At 44.6% G+C, this 19,341-nt stretch overlaps 1 protein-coding gene across 1 annotated transcript in view; it reads left to right on the top strand.

The window, feature by feature from the left end:
- Positions 1 to 19,341, top strand: part of POLR1A (RNA polymerase I subunit A) — a 604,540-nt gene that overhangs the window by 107,833 nt on the left and 477,366 nt on the right. The window contains exons 3-6 of the mRNA XM_085642615.1: positions 5,906 to 6,055; positions 12,449 to 12,556; positions 13,449 to 13,534; positions 14,094 to 14,206. Of these exons, the coding sequence (XP_085498741.1) occupies positions 5,906 to 6,055; positions 12,449 to 12,556; positions 13,449 to 13,534; positions 14,094 to 14,206 (457 nt within the window). The remainder of the gene's footprint in view (positions 1 to 5,905; positions 6,056 to 12,448; positions 12,557 to 13,448; positions 13,535 to 14,093; positions 14,207 to 19,341) is intronic.

Raw genomic sequence — 19,341 nt, 5'->3', positions numbered from 1 at the left:
AGACTGTTTCCCTGCAGAATTCTATTGTTGGTCAGGTGAACAAATAATTGACAGTCTCTATGCTGTTTTTCAGGAAGCAAACCGCACAACCTCCCTAGGCTGTATATTTAATAAAGCAATCATTGCAGTCCTACCTAAACCAGGTAAAGATGCATTAATTTGTAGTAGCTATCGACCCATATCTCTTCTTAATTGTGATATTAAAATACTAACCAGTATCCTCGCATCTCGCATGCGTAAAGTCTTGCTTTCTTTAATTCATCACACCCAAGTGGGATTTGTACCTGGACGTTCCTCTAGAAACCATCTGCATACTTTGGCACATACACTCCATTCCGCCAAATCTCTTCAGAATGATGCCATGGCTCTGTCTCCTGATGCCGAAAAGGCATTTGATCGAGTGGAATGGCCTTATCTTTTTCACATATTGGAAAAATTTGGTTTAGGATCCCAATTTATACAAAAAGTGCAGTTACTATACCAACACCCTACTGCTCAAGTGAATTGTGGAGGTTTCCTTTCAGACCCCTTTCCAATTTCTAGAGGAACACGTCAAGGCTGTCCCCTATCCCCTCTTTTATTTCTTCTTGCTTTAAAACCTTTAGCAGCAGCAATTCGTCAATCAACTGATATTGTAGGCATCTCCCTTCCGGTGGGGAACTCAAAAATGTACCGTACGCTGATAACCTATTATTCACTATTACTGATCTACCGCGTTCTCTGCCCTCATTACTTCAAATCATAGTTCTCCTCTTTCTCTGGTTATAAAATTAACTGGGATAAGAGTGAAGCACTTCCCATATCCAATGGTACTAATAAATCAGCCATTCAGGACTTTCCCTTCCACTGGAAACCCTCACGACTAAAATACCTCGGTATCCTGGTAAATAAGGGAACGATTGGAATAGTTGCAGATAATCTCGGTCCCCTGATCACACAGATGCAGCATGATTTTGACAAATGGAAAATATTAGGATTATCTATGTGGGGACGGGTTCAAGCTGTAAAGATGGTCACACTCCCGCGTTTCCTCTATACTCTTGGTATGCTCCCCCTTCACATAGCTTTATCCTCGCAACGCCTTATAGATTCTAAAATTAAATCCTTTATCTGGGGCTCTCTTAAACCCCGTTTAGCTATACAAAAACTGAAAGCACATCATTCTCATGGAGGTCTAAGCCTCCCATCCATAGAACACTACCATTTGTCATTACAATTATCCCAACTCATATACATGTTTCAAGATAATTCTCATACACCACAATGGGTGCATGTGGAATGTCATTTTCTATCCGCTGAACCTGGTCTCTCAGTTCTTTATACCACAGGTACCAGTTGCCAAGACCCTCGCAATCCACTATTGGCTTCAATGCGTAAAACATGGCAGAGAGCTCATCGCCTCTTAGGTTTTAACCTTCGCATTCATATTAAAGCTCCAATATAGAACAACACTGCCATACGTGTCAAGGGGAAAACCATCTTCTGCCCTCAATGGAAACAGGCGGGTATTTCTACTCTAGATCAACTTTATATGCTGGTGAACTTAAACCCTTTGCCCAATTAGCTGCAGAATTTGGTCTTCGTTTGCACCAATTCATGAATTATACTCCACTTCATCTCTGTCTTACCAAAGCTCTGGGGGTACGTCCATGGTCTCTCCAAACTTCGCCAATCATATCCTATCTATATACTTGGGGAACTCATAAAGAGGTTATTACTGGTTTATACAAAATATTCATATTTCATTTATTCTCCCAACCCTTATCATGTGCTCTTCGTCTCAAATGGCAAACACGCCTTTGACTTACATATGATGATGAAGACTGTCTTGCTCTTCTGGAAACTTTAACCAGAGGAGTCCGAGAAGCGCAACAGAAAGTTTGCTTGTTCAAGCTTTTACATGATTGGCATTGGTCTCCATCTAAACTGCATAAAGCTGGACTTCTTCCTCATACTAATTGTTGGAGATGTGCTTCTTCTGGTTGTAACATAGGATGTGGACTATGGCTATCATCCAGTCCTATTGGTCCTACATAGGTCAGGTTTTGCAGCATACCCTACCTTTGGATTTACCGTTAACATCAGCCATCATTCTTCTGCATGATTTACGAGCTCTACCACACCTTTCCAAACCACAATGCCGTATTTTATATATCGCTCTAACCACAGCTAAAATATGCATACTACGGCAATGGAAATCCCCGACTCCACCCTCTCCGGAATCTTGGCTGGTGCCTATGATCCAAACTGCCTCTTAGGAAAGAATTATTTACAATTTGTATGATCAGACACAATCATTTAATCAAATATGGGCTCCCTTTTTACAATTGAATAATCCTTCTGTGATGGACAATTCAGGTCGCTCCATAGTGGATTCCACTGTATCATAACTTGTTCCCTCTTCTTATTTTACTCTTGCTTCTGCTTTTCTTCTCTTCTTCCCTTTTCTCACCTTTACTATCATAGACTTGCATACCAACACTGAGAACATGAATTAAATCCGCTTTCATCTCATTTCCTCCACTTTCTTTCTTTCTATCTTTGGTTAATTTCCCTATATAATTTTCTATACTATACGTTCTATTCTTTTATATTTTATTACATTGCCACTTTTCCTTTATTATTCTTCACTTTCTTTCTACTCACATTTTCAGTTTTTCTCCCACTTACTAAATTGCGATTTTATGCTTCAGCTTGTATCACGTTCTTGATCTTTTTGGCCTTAAATTTACTCTATTTCACCCTACGTTACTAGAGTTTTTCTATCAAATAGCTTATTGTTTTATTCACAACTGAGTTCCTTTTATCCTTCTCACATCCTATTATAGTATTACTTGTATTTCAATAAGATACGGTCTTCATTCTTATGAATTCCTATATTTAATTATTTATGCCTTAATTCCAATGTAATTTATCTTACCATATTGCACATTTCTGTATTTTATTGTATTATATTTAATAAATGCTGATAAAAAATTTCAACACTAAAAAGATCCTTGCGCTTGTCCACGATGCCCCCCATGATCAAGGACCATCCTACTTCAACCATTGTCTGAAACTCCATCAGTCTTCCAGACATCTGCATTCCTCCTCACTCACACCTCACACCAGCGGTAGAGGTGTCCACTACTTCGACATCGCCGCCTGGAACGACCTACCTCTCATCTCCAAACATCGCCCTCCCCAACGGACATCAGGGAGAGACTCAAGACTTGGCTTTTCGACTCAGTCACAGCATCCTCAGCGCCTAGATAATCCCAGGGCTGACAGTGCTACGCTTTACAAGTGCTATTGAATGATTGATTGACATGCTGTTCTAAAGCAATACGTTGGATGCCACTTGTTTAGAGTACAACTTCCACCCCTAAAGTGAATTCCAATTCATTTTACTATTGAAATTGTTTTTTATTGGTACACAACAACAGCATGAAAATTGCTTTAAACCATACAAGAATATAGGAATTCACGAATACTGTGGTGGTAAAAAAAAAGTGTGCAATATTTATTCAGTATTCAAACTTCAACTCTGTCGCGTGTATTCAGGAGTAAACGCCGACTTCTATCTGAATTACTCTCACTGACCGCCTCTGCACTGTTTGGGGGAGTAAAAAACAAACGTTCATATGTAAACAAGTGAGTCAACCAGTGCCCATATATAGGAGGCCTCTTCAGAATAGGATAACTATGGATGTAAGCACTAGACGTCAATCCAGGCTCCAACCACTTAAGCCCCCGAAATGTTTATGTTCTGTCTACTTTTTAAAAAAGGTTTATGCTTGGAGGCATGTACATTATTTACAGATTCATGAATCCCCAAATTCTCTGTGGCATGTACCCGTCTGTGTGGATTGGCCATTAATTGCATTGTTTTCCCTTAGTCACTCGCCTAGGGATATTAACTGTTTCACATGTTTTGTGAGCACTTTGTAGGACTCTGGACTCCTTAGTGTATGGTTTGCCATGTGACCAGATATCCCACTTAGGAACTCAGACGTCCTTGTTCCTTCCCTACATGATTTAAAGACGCTCCGTAGTTGTTAACAGCACCGCTGGGCGGCTAACGTTTTGAAATGACATTCACTGCCATAGGTATAGCCATACCTTGAAGACCGTGGTGTTAGCTACCACTCCCACCGTAAGTGACAGAAACATGATTAGTCTATTATTAAGCCCTCTATTCTGCTTTGGCAAGTGGTAACCAGGTCTGTTGATTTTTTTTTTTGCTAAATAGCAGTCTGTTCCGTTTAAAAAAATGTTTTTTAACTTATACTCCCTGTCAATTTCCAGCACTTTTGTGAACAAATCCCTTTATTGCGCCGAGGCTCCAAATGTTGTACCTACGGATAAGTATTACAAACATATAGGATATAGCTACATATGCACATGCTCGGACTGTTCACACTAGATAAGTATTACAAACCTGTAGCTTTTTTTTGCGCATGCTCCGATTGTTCACACGCAGTCCTGCTGATAAGTATTACAAACCTGTAGCTTCTTTTGCGCATGCTCCGATTGTTTCACACGCAGTCCTGCTCATAAGTATTACAAATCTGTACCTTCTTTTGCGCATGCTCCGATTGTTCACACGCAGTCCTGCTCATAAGTATTACAAACCTGTAGCTTCTTTTGCGCATGCTCCGATTGTTCACACGCAGTCCTGCTCATAAGTATTACAAACCTGTAGCTTCTTTTGCGCATGCTCCGATTGTTTCACACGCAGTCCTGCTCATAAGTATTACAAACCTGTAGCTTCTTTTGCGCATGCTCTGATTGTTTCACACGCAGTCTTGCTTATAAGTATTGCAAACCTTCGTGTGCTCATGCTCCGATTATTCACACGCAGTCCTGCTCATAAGTATTACAAACCTGTAACTTGCTTCTTTTGCGCATGCTCCGATTGTTCACACGCAGTTGTCTGCGATGGATTCCGAGTAAGGTATATTTCTAAATACTAACAATTAGAGTAAACTTTAAATTAATATACTCCGTAGATGGTTTTGGAACACACCGTTTTGACATACTTAATACACCTTTTTCAATCACGTTTGTGGTGTGCCAGTGAATGCTTTAACATTATAAGGCACAATCGTACACAGAACCACAGTAAGCTCCGTGATGATATCCTCCTCAGTGGAGATGCAGTTGAATTCTTGAGGGCCTCGCCATTGATGCGCTAACTCCTCCTGTGGTGATTTCCCACCTGTGCCAGTAACCTGCCATTTTCAGTAAATCTGTTTTCCATTATCCTGAAGCTTGTCCTCTGCATGGCGGCTGCACCCTCTGATATTGCCGAAAAGCTTTGCGGCTACATTTTAACGTGTTAGTCATTGGTATTCACTGGTAAAGTTGATATGTATGTGAGGGCAAAGGTTAAAAGCTTCAAACTGTGCTCTCTCAGTTTCTGAAAAAAGTCCTGGATAGTATATCTGGCGGCAGCGGAGAGCCCTTTCCTGGTCTTTCATCGATTTAATTATTGCAATCCGGGCATCGGCTGTGATAATGGACAGTGCTCCTGAGAATGTCTCTACATAATGCATGGCTCTTTTGATTAGGGCTTTGTAGCAGCACACACCTCTAGTCCTACCTCAGCAGTATGGGATGGGATCACAGCCTTCGAAAATGGGTGGCATTGGCTTATGTCACTCCCCTGCTGCCTTCATTAATACTGGACCACACGCATCTTAAGTCACTACATGAAAATACCTCTGAACCTATCGATCTCTCAATAGCCCCATTCTATGTAGAATGAAACTGTAACATTTTATTTATATGAAATTGTTGGTTCTGTATTGATCCTGTTTACTAGTTAACAAGGACATAAGTGTTTTGAGTGGCATATGTGCATTTTAATAGCCAGACACACTTTTAATAAGATTAATTTATTCTACACATTTGTTCCTTTCAGAAATTGTACCTGCTGGTTCGTGGTTCCTGCTTCAGCTGCCATATGCTGACGTGCCCGCGAGCCGTCATCCACCTGCTGCTGAACCAGCTGAAGGCCCTGGATGTGGGAAACCTTCATGCAGTGTATGAGATCGAGGCTGCACTCAATAGGGTAGGGCTGGCTTTACATTGTACTTACGAGTCAACCATGCATCTCTAGTGTTACTGTGATTGCATAGCTGCAACTTACATGAACGTATTCTAGGGCACCAAGAAACAGAATGTCTTCATATCGGATGGTTGTTATGAAGTCTGGGTCTAAAAACTGCTTTTTCTGAGCTAGAGGAACTCTCCACCTTTAAATGATTTATTTTAGCCATTCAACAGGGGGTACTCTTAACTACCGCCTGCACTTAAGTTAAAAAAACACTTCAGTCTGTATTAGTAACTGGATATGCACATCCTGGATAAAAAGTGCAGTGCTATCCGCAAGTAGAGGTCTCTGCAAAGATGTGGTGGTGCACCGGGTTGCTTCCTTTCAGAACAACGTTAAAGCTGCCAGCCAGAGTTTCCAGTTTTTATTAAAATGTCAGCACATGTTTGACTTTCCAGTCCCACACACCTAGTACCTATTTGCATACTTCATTGTAAGCCTGATTAGCAATAGCCAGTATGTCTGACCCCTGCTCCAGGGAGGGTCAGTCAGTAGGATTGCGGCATTGACCTGACTGACCTGACATTGATCTGTGCAGTGTTCAGGTTTATGCCACTGCAACCGTGCGGCTCACAGAGATGGTGTGGCATCTTACCCCTGGTGTGCTCTTGGGCACCAGCACTCTGCAGTACCCTTACTATGGTCTTTCCAGTCACAGAGGTAGAGTAGCACTTCTCTTTTATGAAAAGTTTGCATCTTGTAACGGCTGCCAACATTATTGCACATGTGCTAGATGCTGGTGCATTCCTTTCTGCTGTTCTAGTTTTAGAGACCCACAGTAATATTTGTAACATATATGCAGTCACTCAAAAAACAAAGCTAAAAAGTGAGTTAGGATTCAGGATCAGACTCATTAAACCACTGAAAGTTATGGATAAGAATGCACACAACTCGTGCCACCCTCCATGTTAAAAACACCAATTTGGGGAAATGACAGGAACAAATAAAGGAACCATCAAGATAACAACATGGCGCTATGGTGGGTGATGCGAGTTATGTGTGTGTTGTGTCCGTTGCATAACTGGGGAATTTCAGGGACAAAGCTTGTAAGAGCACAGCGCTGCGCCTTTTTATTAACTTTGTTCCTCTGTGTTTGTCCCCGGGGCAGCATGCTCCCCCAGGAACAAGTTCAAACTTTTAAAATAGGGGGCACATTTTTTTACATTTTTTTTAGTCACGAGATTTGCGGTGACAAACAAAATGATTTTTCAGCCCTGATCCAGCCAATAAAATTGTTTTATTCTTTGAAAATGTGATTGACGCGATGTCCCCAAATTCATCAGGGTTTCGCCAACGGCCCGCCACCACTGTGTAATATAGGCTAAATAAAGACTTAAGCATCGCTTACAGTGCAGCAGTCTCTTCTCGAAGATGGATCTACTTAATGACTGTGTATTTAGCTTGGAGTCGAGCAAGGCTGGGTAGCAACAAAATGTGTGTAACAGGTCCCCTGTTGGATCCCTGCAGTGATTTTCAGCATCTTGAGCTAACCAGCCCTATTCTGAACAGCCATGTTCTCGTGAGGTATGTGTGATGCAACAATTTGAGCTATATCAAACGAAACTGTGAGGCTATCACAGCCTCCTTGTGGGCGGCCACCACTTCATTCCAGTCCTCGTCCTCCAGTGACCCCAAATCCTGTGCCCACGCCTCCCTCCTTTGACCATGGGATCCGGTTGGTTGCGTATTAACATCTGATTGAGGACCGACAGCTTGTCTTCCTTGATGGCGGTATGCAGAATTTTCACCTCTAGGGGTGAGTATTTGGGGATGACCGCGTTGGTCAGTAAATATGGCGTGAGTATGTGTTGGAGCTGGAGTGCATGTGATACTCCACCTGCAGCTCCTGTAAGGACCTAAGAGACCCTTTGTGGATTACGTCTCCCAGGGCCGTTATACCAATGGTGTCCCACCTAGCGAAGTCGTGAAACCTGGACGAGACTAGTCTCCCTCCATAGCGGAGTCTCCAACATGAATCTGCCTGCCCAACTCGTGGCCTTCGCTGCAACCGCCCAAATAGACCGCACTATCCAGGTGGAAGCAGGCCGGGAGCGTCAGATTTCTCCACATACAATTAATGCAGGAGGTTATCTTGGCCCATAACCCCTCCCTCCACTGCACAGTCCGGGACCCAAAATGCTTCGAACCACCAGTCATTAAGCATAAAAAGGTGAGCCTCCATGTAGTATAACCGCAGATCTGGGATGGGTATGCCGCGCTCAAATGCAGGTCTACAACACTTCTGAAGAGCAATCCGGGGAACCCCAGCCCACCCCACAAAAGATCCCTTATCAGAGCATTGGCCCTAGTAAAGAAGCCTCACCCCATCATGAAGGGGTCATTTTGGAGCTGGTACAAAAGTTGAGGGAGGGAAACCATTTTGAATACAGCTGAACGCCTAAGCGGGGTCTGCGAAAGGGATTACCAAAATGATGCTTCTTTTTCCAGACCCACCAGTTAAGATTGTAGGTTGGCCTCAAAGGCTAGGGCCCTGTCTTCAATTACAAATACCCCCAGGTAATTAAAGCCCCCGAAGAGAGCACCTGTAACTCCCGTGCCCATGGCTAGGCCATCGGGTAATGGGCAATAGGGTAAATGGGCGACTTGGCCCTGTTCATGCGAAGACAGGAGTAGATCCCAAAAATGTGGAGGATTTGTAGGGCAAGGGGGCTCGTTTTTGTGGGGTTGTCTAGAAATAGCAAGACATCGTCTACGTACAGGGATATTCGGTCACTGACCACAGGGGACTACTGAAAGTCATGAAGCAAGGCATCCACCCTCACCCAAGTCACCAGGGGCTCAATTGCCCGGGCAAAAAGCAAGGGGGAACGCAGGCATCCCTGGTGGGCACCCCTCTCTATATTGAACCAGTTGGACCCAGCCCAGCTGATGCGTACCCTCACCTGGAGAGCTGTGTACAGCAGTTGTACGTAGCTGATGATTTTGGGCCCAAAGTGAAGACTGGTCAATAAGGCAAACGGGTAGTCCTAGTTAGCCACATCGAACACCTTTTGAAAGTCTACCTGTAGTAAAGGTTGATGACCAGGTAGGTTGGCGCTCCACTCAATGGCGTTGTTAACCCTTTGTATATTGTACCTAGTGACCTGATTGGGCGTGAAGCCAGATTGATCAGGATGAACTAGAGGTCTTATCACACCTGGCAGTCTATTAGCTAACACCTTGGCCCACACCTTGACCTCTGTGTTCAACAGAGATATTGGTCTCTATGCCTCACAGTGGGTTCCGCGCAAGCCTGACTCCGGGATCACCACTACGTCCGCCACTCAAAGGCCCCTAGGCAGCTCACCCTTCTTCAGGGCTTCACTAAAGGTCTGCAACAAAAGCATGCCTGCCTTAGGCCATATAAGCCTCCAGAACCCCCTCCGGTAAGCTGTTAGCCCCCAGCACTATACCTGCCTGAAGCTGCACAAGGGCCTCCCTTAATTCCTTCCGGTTGACATCTGCCTCCTAGAGATCTCGGTCCGATGGGGTCAGATGGGTCACGGCAGGTCCGCCACGAACTGGTACAAGTCGGTATGTGGGCCTACAGGGTCAGGACCGTAGATGTGCTGGTAATACACAGCAAATGCTTCCCCTATGGCCTCGTTGGCAGTTGTGTGAACCCTCATCTACATTGATGTAAGCTATGGGATCACCGGAGGCAGGAGGGGTGCACTGTCAGTGCAGCGTTTTGCTCGCTTTGTCCACCATTAATAAATTCGGTTAGGCGTAGCCATCCATGCCTCTTGGGCCTCCTGCATGCGTTCCTGCCTTAACAGCGTTAGAGTGTGTAGGGAGTCACACAGGATTAAGTCCTCTCCTGTAGCTATATAGCGCTGCTCAAGGACTGGAGACTTCAGGTCCGCCACCGTTTGTTAAGCTCGGCCTGTGCCCCTTGTTGTAGCGGATAATCTCGCCACTCAGGGTGACCTTGAGGGCCCCCCAGAGAACAGCCGGGGAGTCCACCGACCTGCATATACATCTATTCGGCTACACCTCGCAGCAATTGCTGCTTACTTACAAAACAGACAGCACCTATCACTTTTCAGAGTGCCTGCCATTAAAGCCTTTATGGAAGGCCTAAAACGCATAATTCCCCCCTGAGTGCCACCCTCACCTGTGTGGAACTTAAATATAGTGCTCACAAGGCTAATGGGACTGCCTTTTGAACCCTTGCATAAATGCGAACTGCAATTCCTCACATGGAAAACAGCTTTCCTTGTAGCCATCACTTCCCTTAGAAGGGTCAGTGAAATACAAGCACTTACTATACAAGAACCTTTTCTCCAAATGCACCCGAACAAGGTTCTCCTACGTACCAACCCAAAATTCCTACCCAAAGTCATCTCACCCTTTCATCTAAACCAATCGGTAGAATTACCGTTTTTTTTCTCGCAACCTCAAACTGTTGCAGAAAGGGCTCTACACACACTGGATGTTAAAAGAGGCTTGCTTTACTATATCCAGAGAACACAACCTTTCAGGAAGACAAAGCAACTGTTTGTCTCTTTCTCTCCACCTCATAAAGGCAACCCCATCTCTAAATCAGGGATAGCTAGGTGGATTGTGAAATGCATACAGATTTGCTACCACAAAGCAAAACGCACGCTATCTGTTCCCCCTAAAGCCCACTATACAAGAAAGATAGGGGCTTCTATGGCTTTTCTAGGGAACATCCCATTAGATGATATCTGCAAAGCAGCCACATGGTCAACACCGCACACTTTCACTAAACATTACTGTGTAGATGTGCAAAATAAGCAACAAGCTAGTGTGGGCCAGGCTGTACTAAAAACACAATTTCAAACCACTGCAACAGATACCGGTGGTCGCCGCTAAGGTTGGGAACTGCTATATAGTCTATGCAAAAGTGTGTAATCTGCAGCTCATATGCCTCGAACAGAATATGCTACTTACCAGTATGCATCTGTTCTTGGCATATAGAGCTGCAGATCTACACACGCCCACCCGCCTCCCCGGCTACCTGTATCTGTTCCAGTCTATCTTATTTAGATACAACACACATGGGTTTCTCCACTGTGATTACTACGCTCCATCTTTCCCTGTTGGCGAAAAACAATCTGAGGATGGAGCTGAAGCCCATGCGCAATACGAACCAAGGGAGGAGTCACCGACCTCGTGACTTCCAAAGACTTTCCAAGAGGAAAGACAAACTGCAAACATCCGGGCCCAACACCAGATGGCGATCTATGCAAAAGTGTGTAGATCTGCAGCTCTACATGCCAAGAACAGATGCATACTGGTAAGTAGCATATTCCTTATTCAGTTACAGCTCCTCAATTAGGTGCCATATCAAGGATGAAACAGTGCCCACTTATGGTTGAATTAATTAGCGTCATTTACGTTAACGATTATACATTCCTATAAACATCGTCTTGTCTAACGGCACCGCTTCGCAAAGTGCTCCTGTATTCATCTATCTTAACAACAGTCCCAGGAGAATTGTGATCTATATCTCTATCTTGGGAGTCAATTTCATATGCATCTGTGCTAGTCCTCACTCATATCCATCCCAACAGGCAATGGATTAACAAAATACCCCCTCACCACCCCCCCCTAACTCTACCCACCCCCCTCCCACCGTCAGACATATCGCTCCATCGTCCAACTCTCAGTGTTGAGTGTTATTTAATCTTGTAGGGCATCTGGCATCGTAGTTCAAGAAAGTAGACATCCGCATAGGGGGAAGCCACCATGAAGCACCTGCCTACCATCACCTAAGTCACCCGCTCAGGAAGGGCAATGCTTCAATCCGTATGCACAAACCCCTGTCCACTCATAAGGGAAACTTCGACTCGTAACACAAATACCTCTTTTTGGAATATTCTATTAAGAGCCAGCTTCCTACACATATCAAACTGTGAGCTTAGAGCCTGCTTATTATTGGTTGGCTTGCCTGTCCCTCTTATTTTCTTTGCTTATGTTTTTCTTTCCTCTTCTTGTGTTTGTCCCTCCCTTGGAGCATAGCCTGTTTACCTTACCTTTTTTTGGCTGGCTTGCATCCAGTCATCACTCACATCGTTGGAACTGCTTTTTCTTTTCATTAAGTATTCCATGAGAGTGCAGGTTTTCTTGCTCTCTTGTTTGCTGCTTCCCCCTTCTTAAATATTCCTCCTCTGGTGGTTCTCCTGCACCTATCTTCTACGCACTCCTTTGTTGTGTCCATACCCTATGCCAATGCATGTTAAACTAGTGTACCGTGATCTGTACAGAGATATATTTTCAAATTATCTTTGTTCCATTCTTAAGAGGAGTGACAATCCTATTCAAATGCTTCCTTCATGTAGAGGTTATTCACTCATTTGGTAACTCTTTTTTTTCTTCTTTTAGTTCCTGGAAGGAAATCCAAACGCCTCTGGCAATGACATTCAAGAAGAACTAGATACGTTTACATCGGAAATACTACAGAATTATGACGCCGGTCCCCAGAATTCACAAGTAAGGGAATTATTTTATGAAAATATCTTGCAAATGCAATTCAGACACAATAAAGCATACATTTTGTACCTTGGATGTTATTTTTTCAACTATATAATCTTAAATGAAAATTATTTTTATTGAAGGTTCAGTAGGTAAAAAGAGAAACAAGTTTTAAAGCAATAAAAACATGTTAGAGCAATAAAATGATAACATGTTAAAATTAAGTAGTACTAATTTTATTAACCACAGAGGATGACGCCAGTCTATGATAGACATAGGCATACCTTGAGAGATTTCACCTGTGAACTTTAGCTAATAAATAGGTCTTTGCTGCAGGATTTTTAAACCACCGGCACTACTTTTGCATCAATTGCATGTTTTCTAGTATGAGGCAGCCTCAGGCCTAGTGGAGGTGTAGGAGAGCGAAGTGGCTTAATGCACAATACTCAAGCAGCCACTGAACCAAGTCTCAGAAAAGAACCATAGTCTATCCAATGTAGTCTTGCCTTACGGTTTGGTCGAAATGCATTCTTAGATTACAGTAGTCTGTTCCGCCCCTGCCCCTGCCACATGTCTTGTTATGGTCATAAATATGTATTTTCAAGCATCCCAATATGTATTTCTGTATGCAGGCATCTTCTTCATGCATGTATTTTATTTAGTCTGTCCTATTAATTGTTCAGCTATCAGGAAAACTATCCAACTACCTCAGAGATACGGTTGGAATCGAGTGGCACGCACTGCTTTTATTTCCATTTTACCTTTTCATCTAACATGCAATTGGGCCTTGTAAGCATTAATTGCAAGGTTCTGGAAAGTGCAGCCATAATAATCAGCTTTTCTCCACTTAATGCCTTACTCACTATTTCAACAACTTCAAGATAACACATGTTTTTTCATGTTTTAACAGGTGAAAAATGTCTGTGAGTGCAAAAGCAATCTGGTTGGACAATTTTGGAAGGCACATATGAGTGCCAAGAGGTGTCCTCACTGCAAGTAAGCGTTGTTAAAGTTTGTTCTGGTTGGTAGAACATAGAGGAAAGTGTGCTCTCTTGAATGAGTCATATTTAGTGCTGATGCATTTAGGCTCTGCTGCTGAGTGGTACAGCAGTGATTTGCTGCACAGCTCTGGTCAGGATGTCCTCAGTACTTGCTCTGCCCAGGAGGCCAAGTAAATGACGAGACCGCTTGATTACAGTGCACAGATAGACCAAGACATCAATTATACTAGGAATGCTAGATGTACCCGAAATTAAGGTGAGGAAAATGAGACCCCTGTAGGCTTAATGCAATTCTGTTGATATTGGCCCATCTCCGTCTTTCTTCTCTCAGTCTCTTGCTTAGTTTCTAAAACCTAAGCAGTGGTAAAGAATACAATTGGTGACCTCAACTCAGAACATGAGCAACCAGCTCCAGAATGAATATTGGAAAAGTTGGTAATGTGGTTCAATGTGTCAGTTAGCGAGCTCAAAGAAGTGATGCTAATTAGAGGTGGCACTGGGGTATCAATATTCTAAAATACTCTCAACTCTTTCCTTTCTTTTTTATTTGTCAGAACTGGAAGATCTGTTGTAAGAAAAGAACACAACAGCAAATTAACCATCACATACCCAGCTACTGTCCACAGAACCCAGAAGAATCCGAAAGGAGGGCTTCAGCAGATGGACAGTAAGGGGCCTTGATTTTGAAAATGTCCATCCATGTGATTACCATATTTAAGTATTTGCTGTCTTCAGAAAGACTTAAGATATTTTTGGGCCTCCATATTTGTGTGGGGTGCACCATTTTCTTTTCAGATTTTTTTTAACCAGGACATAAACTTACAAATAGGGCAATATATATATATATATATATATATATATATATATATATATATATATATATATATATATATATATATATATATATATATATATATATATATCTTCCTGCTGTTGTAGTAGAAAAGTGTCATAGCAAGTGTATGTTCCACCAGGCAGTTTATTTTTAGTATAACAAATAAAAAATAGTATACCATTAAAAGATCACGCCTCTCATAAATGGCAGTTTAACGGCTGATTATTATCCCTCCATGCATTTTTTTACTCGTTATTATTCTACATACTGCCCATGTCCCTATCGCTCTTCCTTTGCTGTCTCTATACTATTGCTCCTCCAGTCAATTTAAACAGCACAAATGAAGAACAGAAGATGCTGACCAAGAAGCAGAAAAGGAAAAGAGGATTACTGAAGAGTACCTCTAGGCCAACCCACCCTCTTTAAATGGCTCGCTACAGTATGAATTACGACTTGTCACAGAGAGATGTGTGAGGATTTAAAGGGTGCCAAATACTGAGGCTGGGATTCAAAAGAGGCAGAGAGCCCGGACAGTGAGTTTCTGGAAGGAAGAGCAATACTCCCAAGGAAATTGGGCATCTAGCTCCAAGTCCAACTTCTACCCCAAAAGCCTCCATTGACAACAAGCCAACCTCCATCAAGGCACTGAGCACCCATCTTTGGACCTGAAAGCACCACCCAGACCAGCCATGAGACTAGCACCAATGGAACCCATGATGCCGAGATCTGATGCCTCTGCAGCTGCCAGACGTCCACGACCGAAGGCAAAAGAAGATTTTCATCTACCCCACCACGAGGAAGAGTCCTGCCAAGCCTCCTGCTCCCGAGCTCGTACATGTAACCTCCCATATCATCAAAAAGCGAGAGTTGGCCTTCAAAGAGGAAAAGTCACCCTTTAAGCATTCCTACACCTCCAGAGCCCAGAAGGGGTAGGAACACTGCCACTTCCATGCGCTTTCACACCTCCACAGCCTCAGTCTACACAATCCCCTCCGGAATCTTTCCACTTTGGTTCATGCCCTGTGGTCCTTATTACCCCCTTAATCCGTACTTCTATGAAACAGACATTTATTTATTTATTCATTTATATCATTTATAGAGCGCATGAATCACCCCAACCGAGGTATCTCCGCGCTATGACGGCCCTTGACAACCAGTATGGGAAAGAGCAGAACAGTGAGGTTTTTAACAGCTTTCTGAAGGAAAGGAGGTTGGTGCAGGGATGTAGGTGTATGGGCAGCTTGTTCCAATATAATGGGGCCAAATAAGAGAATAATTTCCCCCCCAACCAAGCCTGTTTTATGCGAGGTATGAGAAGTAGAGTCCTAGAGGGGGTGTACCTGACCAGCTTGTCTATCATGTACCTTGGTCTCAAGTTGTGTAGGGCTTTATAAACCATAACAGCAAATTTTGAATGTAATCCTTTTGCGGATGGGTAGCCAATGCAGCTTGCGCAGTAGGGGGAGTGAAGCTGGTCTGGAGGGGGCGTTGGTCACTAATCTGAGTGCCGTGTGTGAGAAAGTGCCCTCTTTCTTGCATGGTATGCCCCCACTTTTTGCTGAATAGCTGATGTACTTTGACTGAGTGTGCCCTGGGCTCCTGCCAATCAGGTACCCAGGGCCTGTGTTCCTTCCCTAAAACTGCATTGAAGCCTAAACCCAATTGGCATCTCTGGCCACATGTCAGCCCCTGGTAAATGGTACCATAGGTACCCAGGGCACTGTGACCAGAGAAGGTCCCTAAGGGCTACAGCACTTATTGTGCCACCCTTAGAGGCCCTGTACCCTGACACACACTGCCTTTGCAGGCTGGGTGTCTAGGTGCAGAACCAAAGACTCAACATGGCACACATCCCTGTGTGCCATGCCCACAAACCACTGCCCTGGCATACATCAGTCACCCCTCTAGCTGGGTGCCCTATGCCAGTGGTGAGGGTACAGGTGCATGAGCCCTGTACCCCTACAGTACCCAGGTCCATTCCTGGGCCCTGTAAGTGCAGTGCTGCCATTAAGAGTATATGGTGCTGGGAGGTTGTCATTACGAACTCCACAGCACCATAATGGCTACACTGAAGACTGGGAAGTTCGGTATCGAACTTCTCAGCACATTAAACCCACACTGATGCCAGTGTGGGATTTAATGTAAAATGCACGACAGAGGGCATCTTAGAGATGCCCGCTGAAACTCGACCAACTCCCAGTGACCTGGCTGTGCAGGCTGCCGCCACCAGACATGTTTCAGGACCCCTGGGTCGAGAGCTTGCTGCTCTGGGGGGGGGCCTGAAACAATGCACATCCTGGGAGGAGGTGCCAAGCCTCCTCCCCCAGGATGGGCAGGGTTCACGAAGGAGAAGCTTCAACGGCATGCCGCCTTTGTGAGCTTCTCCAGACCATTTGCTGCTTTCAGCAACTGGTCCTCACTGGTTCTACCCCCCACTTTGGGCGGGAGAACCGGCGGGAAAAACAAGTGAGGAAGAGAGGTGTGCCCACCTCTGCCAACTCCACCCCCAAGGTGGGGGAGGCAAGGTGAAGCACAACCTCGAGTCCCCGCCATCTTGAGGATGGGGGACCCAGCCAACCAGGGACAGGCTCCTGCCTCCCTCCCACTGGAGAGTGGCAGAATAAGGGGTGTACCCACCCCAGGGAAGGGACACATTGGACCCTGCCCTTTACCTACCTGTAACGCCCCTAAATTTAGTATTTAGGTGCACCCTGAACCTTCCTTCCTCAGATCCAGCAACCACAAGAAAAGAAGAAGGACAAGAAGCCGTGCAGAGCTAACAAGAGGACGACGCCCACTGACTTGGCCCCAGCTCCACAGGCCTGTCTGCCCTCGAACCTGCTCCTGCAAATCCCCAGCGTGTCCAGCGGCCAGAAACCTCAAAAACCCCTGAGGACCTGCCTGCATTCACTTTCCAAGCTGTTTCTCCCGTGAACACTGGACGTGTTTGAACTGCAGCTTCTGGTGCCAGCCAGAAACAGCAAATCCAGCACACTCTGTACCCGCCGAGCCCGGCCTGTGTTTGAGTGAACAAACACCACGAGGAGGTCCCCCCTGGCGATCCTGACCCGAGATCCGGCGACCCCTGACCTGCCTCAAGCCTCCAGACGACATCTGCAGCCTCAATCCAGGAGATTTCCCCCCCCCCCCCCCCCTACCGCGACCACAGTGGGTAAAAAAAATCCGACGTCCAAAGGCACCCCTGCACCCGACGCCCCACGGCCTTGTGTGCCCAACCCAGTGGTGCCTAACCATCCCTCTACATCCCAACTTAACCCTCGAAGTGGTGGTCACTCCAGGAAGATCTTCGTCCCCGAGCCTGCAGTGTTTCTTTGTCCCGGAGAATCTCCATTGAAATCAACATGACACCCGACCTCAAAACAGCACCCTGCACCCGGCTGCCCTAGCGCCGCTGAGGGTGCCCCTTTTGTGCTAACTTGGCCCCCAACTTGCCCTGAGCTTAACCCTGGGAGCTTTGCTCCCACAATCCTGTGGCCTACTTGCCAGCAGCCACCAACCGGAGTCCCCCTATACTCCATACGATAACATTGGGACTCAACACTCTGCACCCGGCCGCCCTAGTGCCACTGAGGGTGCAACAACAGTGCATCACTGACCCTGGGAGACCCCTAAGTCTAACCCCAGAACCCTTACTCAAAAGACCGATTACTTACCTTGAAACCGATAACTCATTTTTCCTCATAGGATAACATTCACACTTTTTCTCCCAAAAAGTTTGTGTCGACTTTTGAAAACTGCAAATATTGCTTAAAAATCAGCCGATTAACCAAAACGCATTTTCTCAACTGTTTTCAGGAAATGTCCCAGTGCTGAATCCAGGATCCAGCACTGAGTAAGAAAAAGTAACGATAACCTAACTTACCTGCTAAGTGAATTTCTTCCCGTAGGATAACATTGGTGATTCTATGTGAAAAAGTTTCTAAGTGTCAACTTTTGAAATGCAATAATATTCCTTAAATATCGTACCTTTAATAAAAACGCATGTACTCACATGTTTTCAGGAAATGTCTCGGGACTGAATCTAGGATTCAGTCCTGTGGTTAGAAAAGTAATCTGAAAAGTAATTAACTGCATTTTACTTAAAAAGCCCATTCAATTGAATGTACTATACCTGCAATGTGTTGCAAACTGCTTTCATAGAATTGTAACCAAAACCAGTACAAGTTATACTGCAATTCTGACCTGTGTTCAACCAAGTAAATTACTACTGCAAAGTATTTTTATGCTTACCTGTACCAGGCTTGCTTGGTTCTAGAAATAAAACAGTATTTTTTTTATACAAAATAATTGGCCTAGAGGTCAGTTCTCGAGTGTGTGAGACCATTTTCTGACTGAGTGCGTATGTCAAATGCTTTACACTGTCCTCTGATACTGCCTTACTGCTCGACCAAGCTACCACTTAAGAGAGTAAGGTTCTATCTAACTTTAACCTCTGCCAAACCTCTGGAGACTCTTGGATTCTATACACACACTGTACCTCACTTTGGTGCAGTATATATAGAGGCAGTTTCTTACACCATGTTCTGGACTACTTACAGTCTGTTTAAGCAAGATTCCTTGGCTGAAATCAACCGAGCATTGCAGTAGTCCAGACAGCTTAAAATCAATGCTTGTTTCAGGGTTTTCCATGTGGATGACAGAAGTAGGGGAAAGACTCTGTGATGAAGGCTTAGTATATGGAAACTGGCCCTTGTGGTTGAGGTGGCATGCTCCTCCAAGCTTAACTTCTGGTCAATTTGGACTCCTAGGTTTTTTACCACTTGTTTTGGGGATGGGGCTGGGCCCAGTTCTCCTGGCCACCGGTTGGGCGACCACCTTGTTACTGCTTCTTTGAATACCATAATTTCTGTTTTCTCAGCATTCAACTGAAGGAAGTTGTTACTCATCCAATCAGTGATGGTTTTCATGCCTTCCGAGAAGGTAGTCTGAATGCTGGTGTTATTCTT

Source organism: Triturus cristatus, chromosome 2_2 (genome assembly GCF_964204655.1).
Source record: "Triturus cristatus chromosome 2_2, aTriCri1.1, whole genome shotgun sequence".
In the NCBI taxonomy this organism is placed as follows: Eukaryota; Metazoa; Chordata; class Amphibia; order Caudata; family Salamandridae; genus Triturus; species Triturus cristatus.
This window is presented reverse-complemented; position numbering and strand designations above follow the sequence as displayed.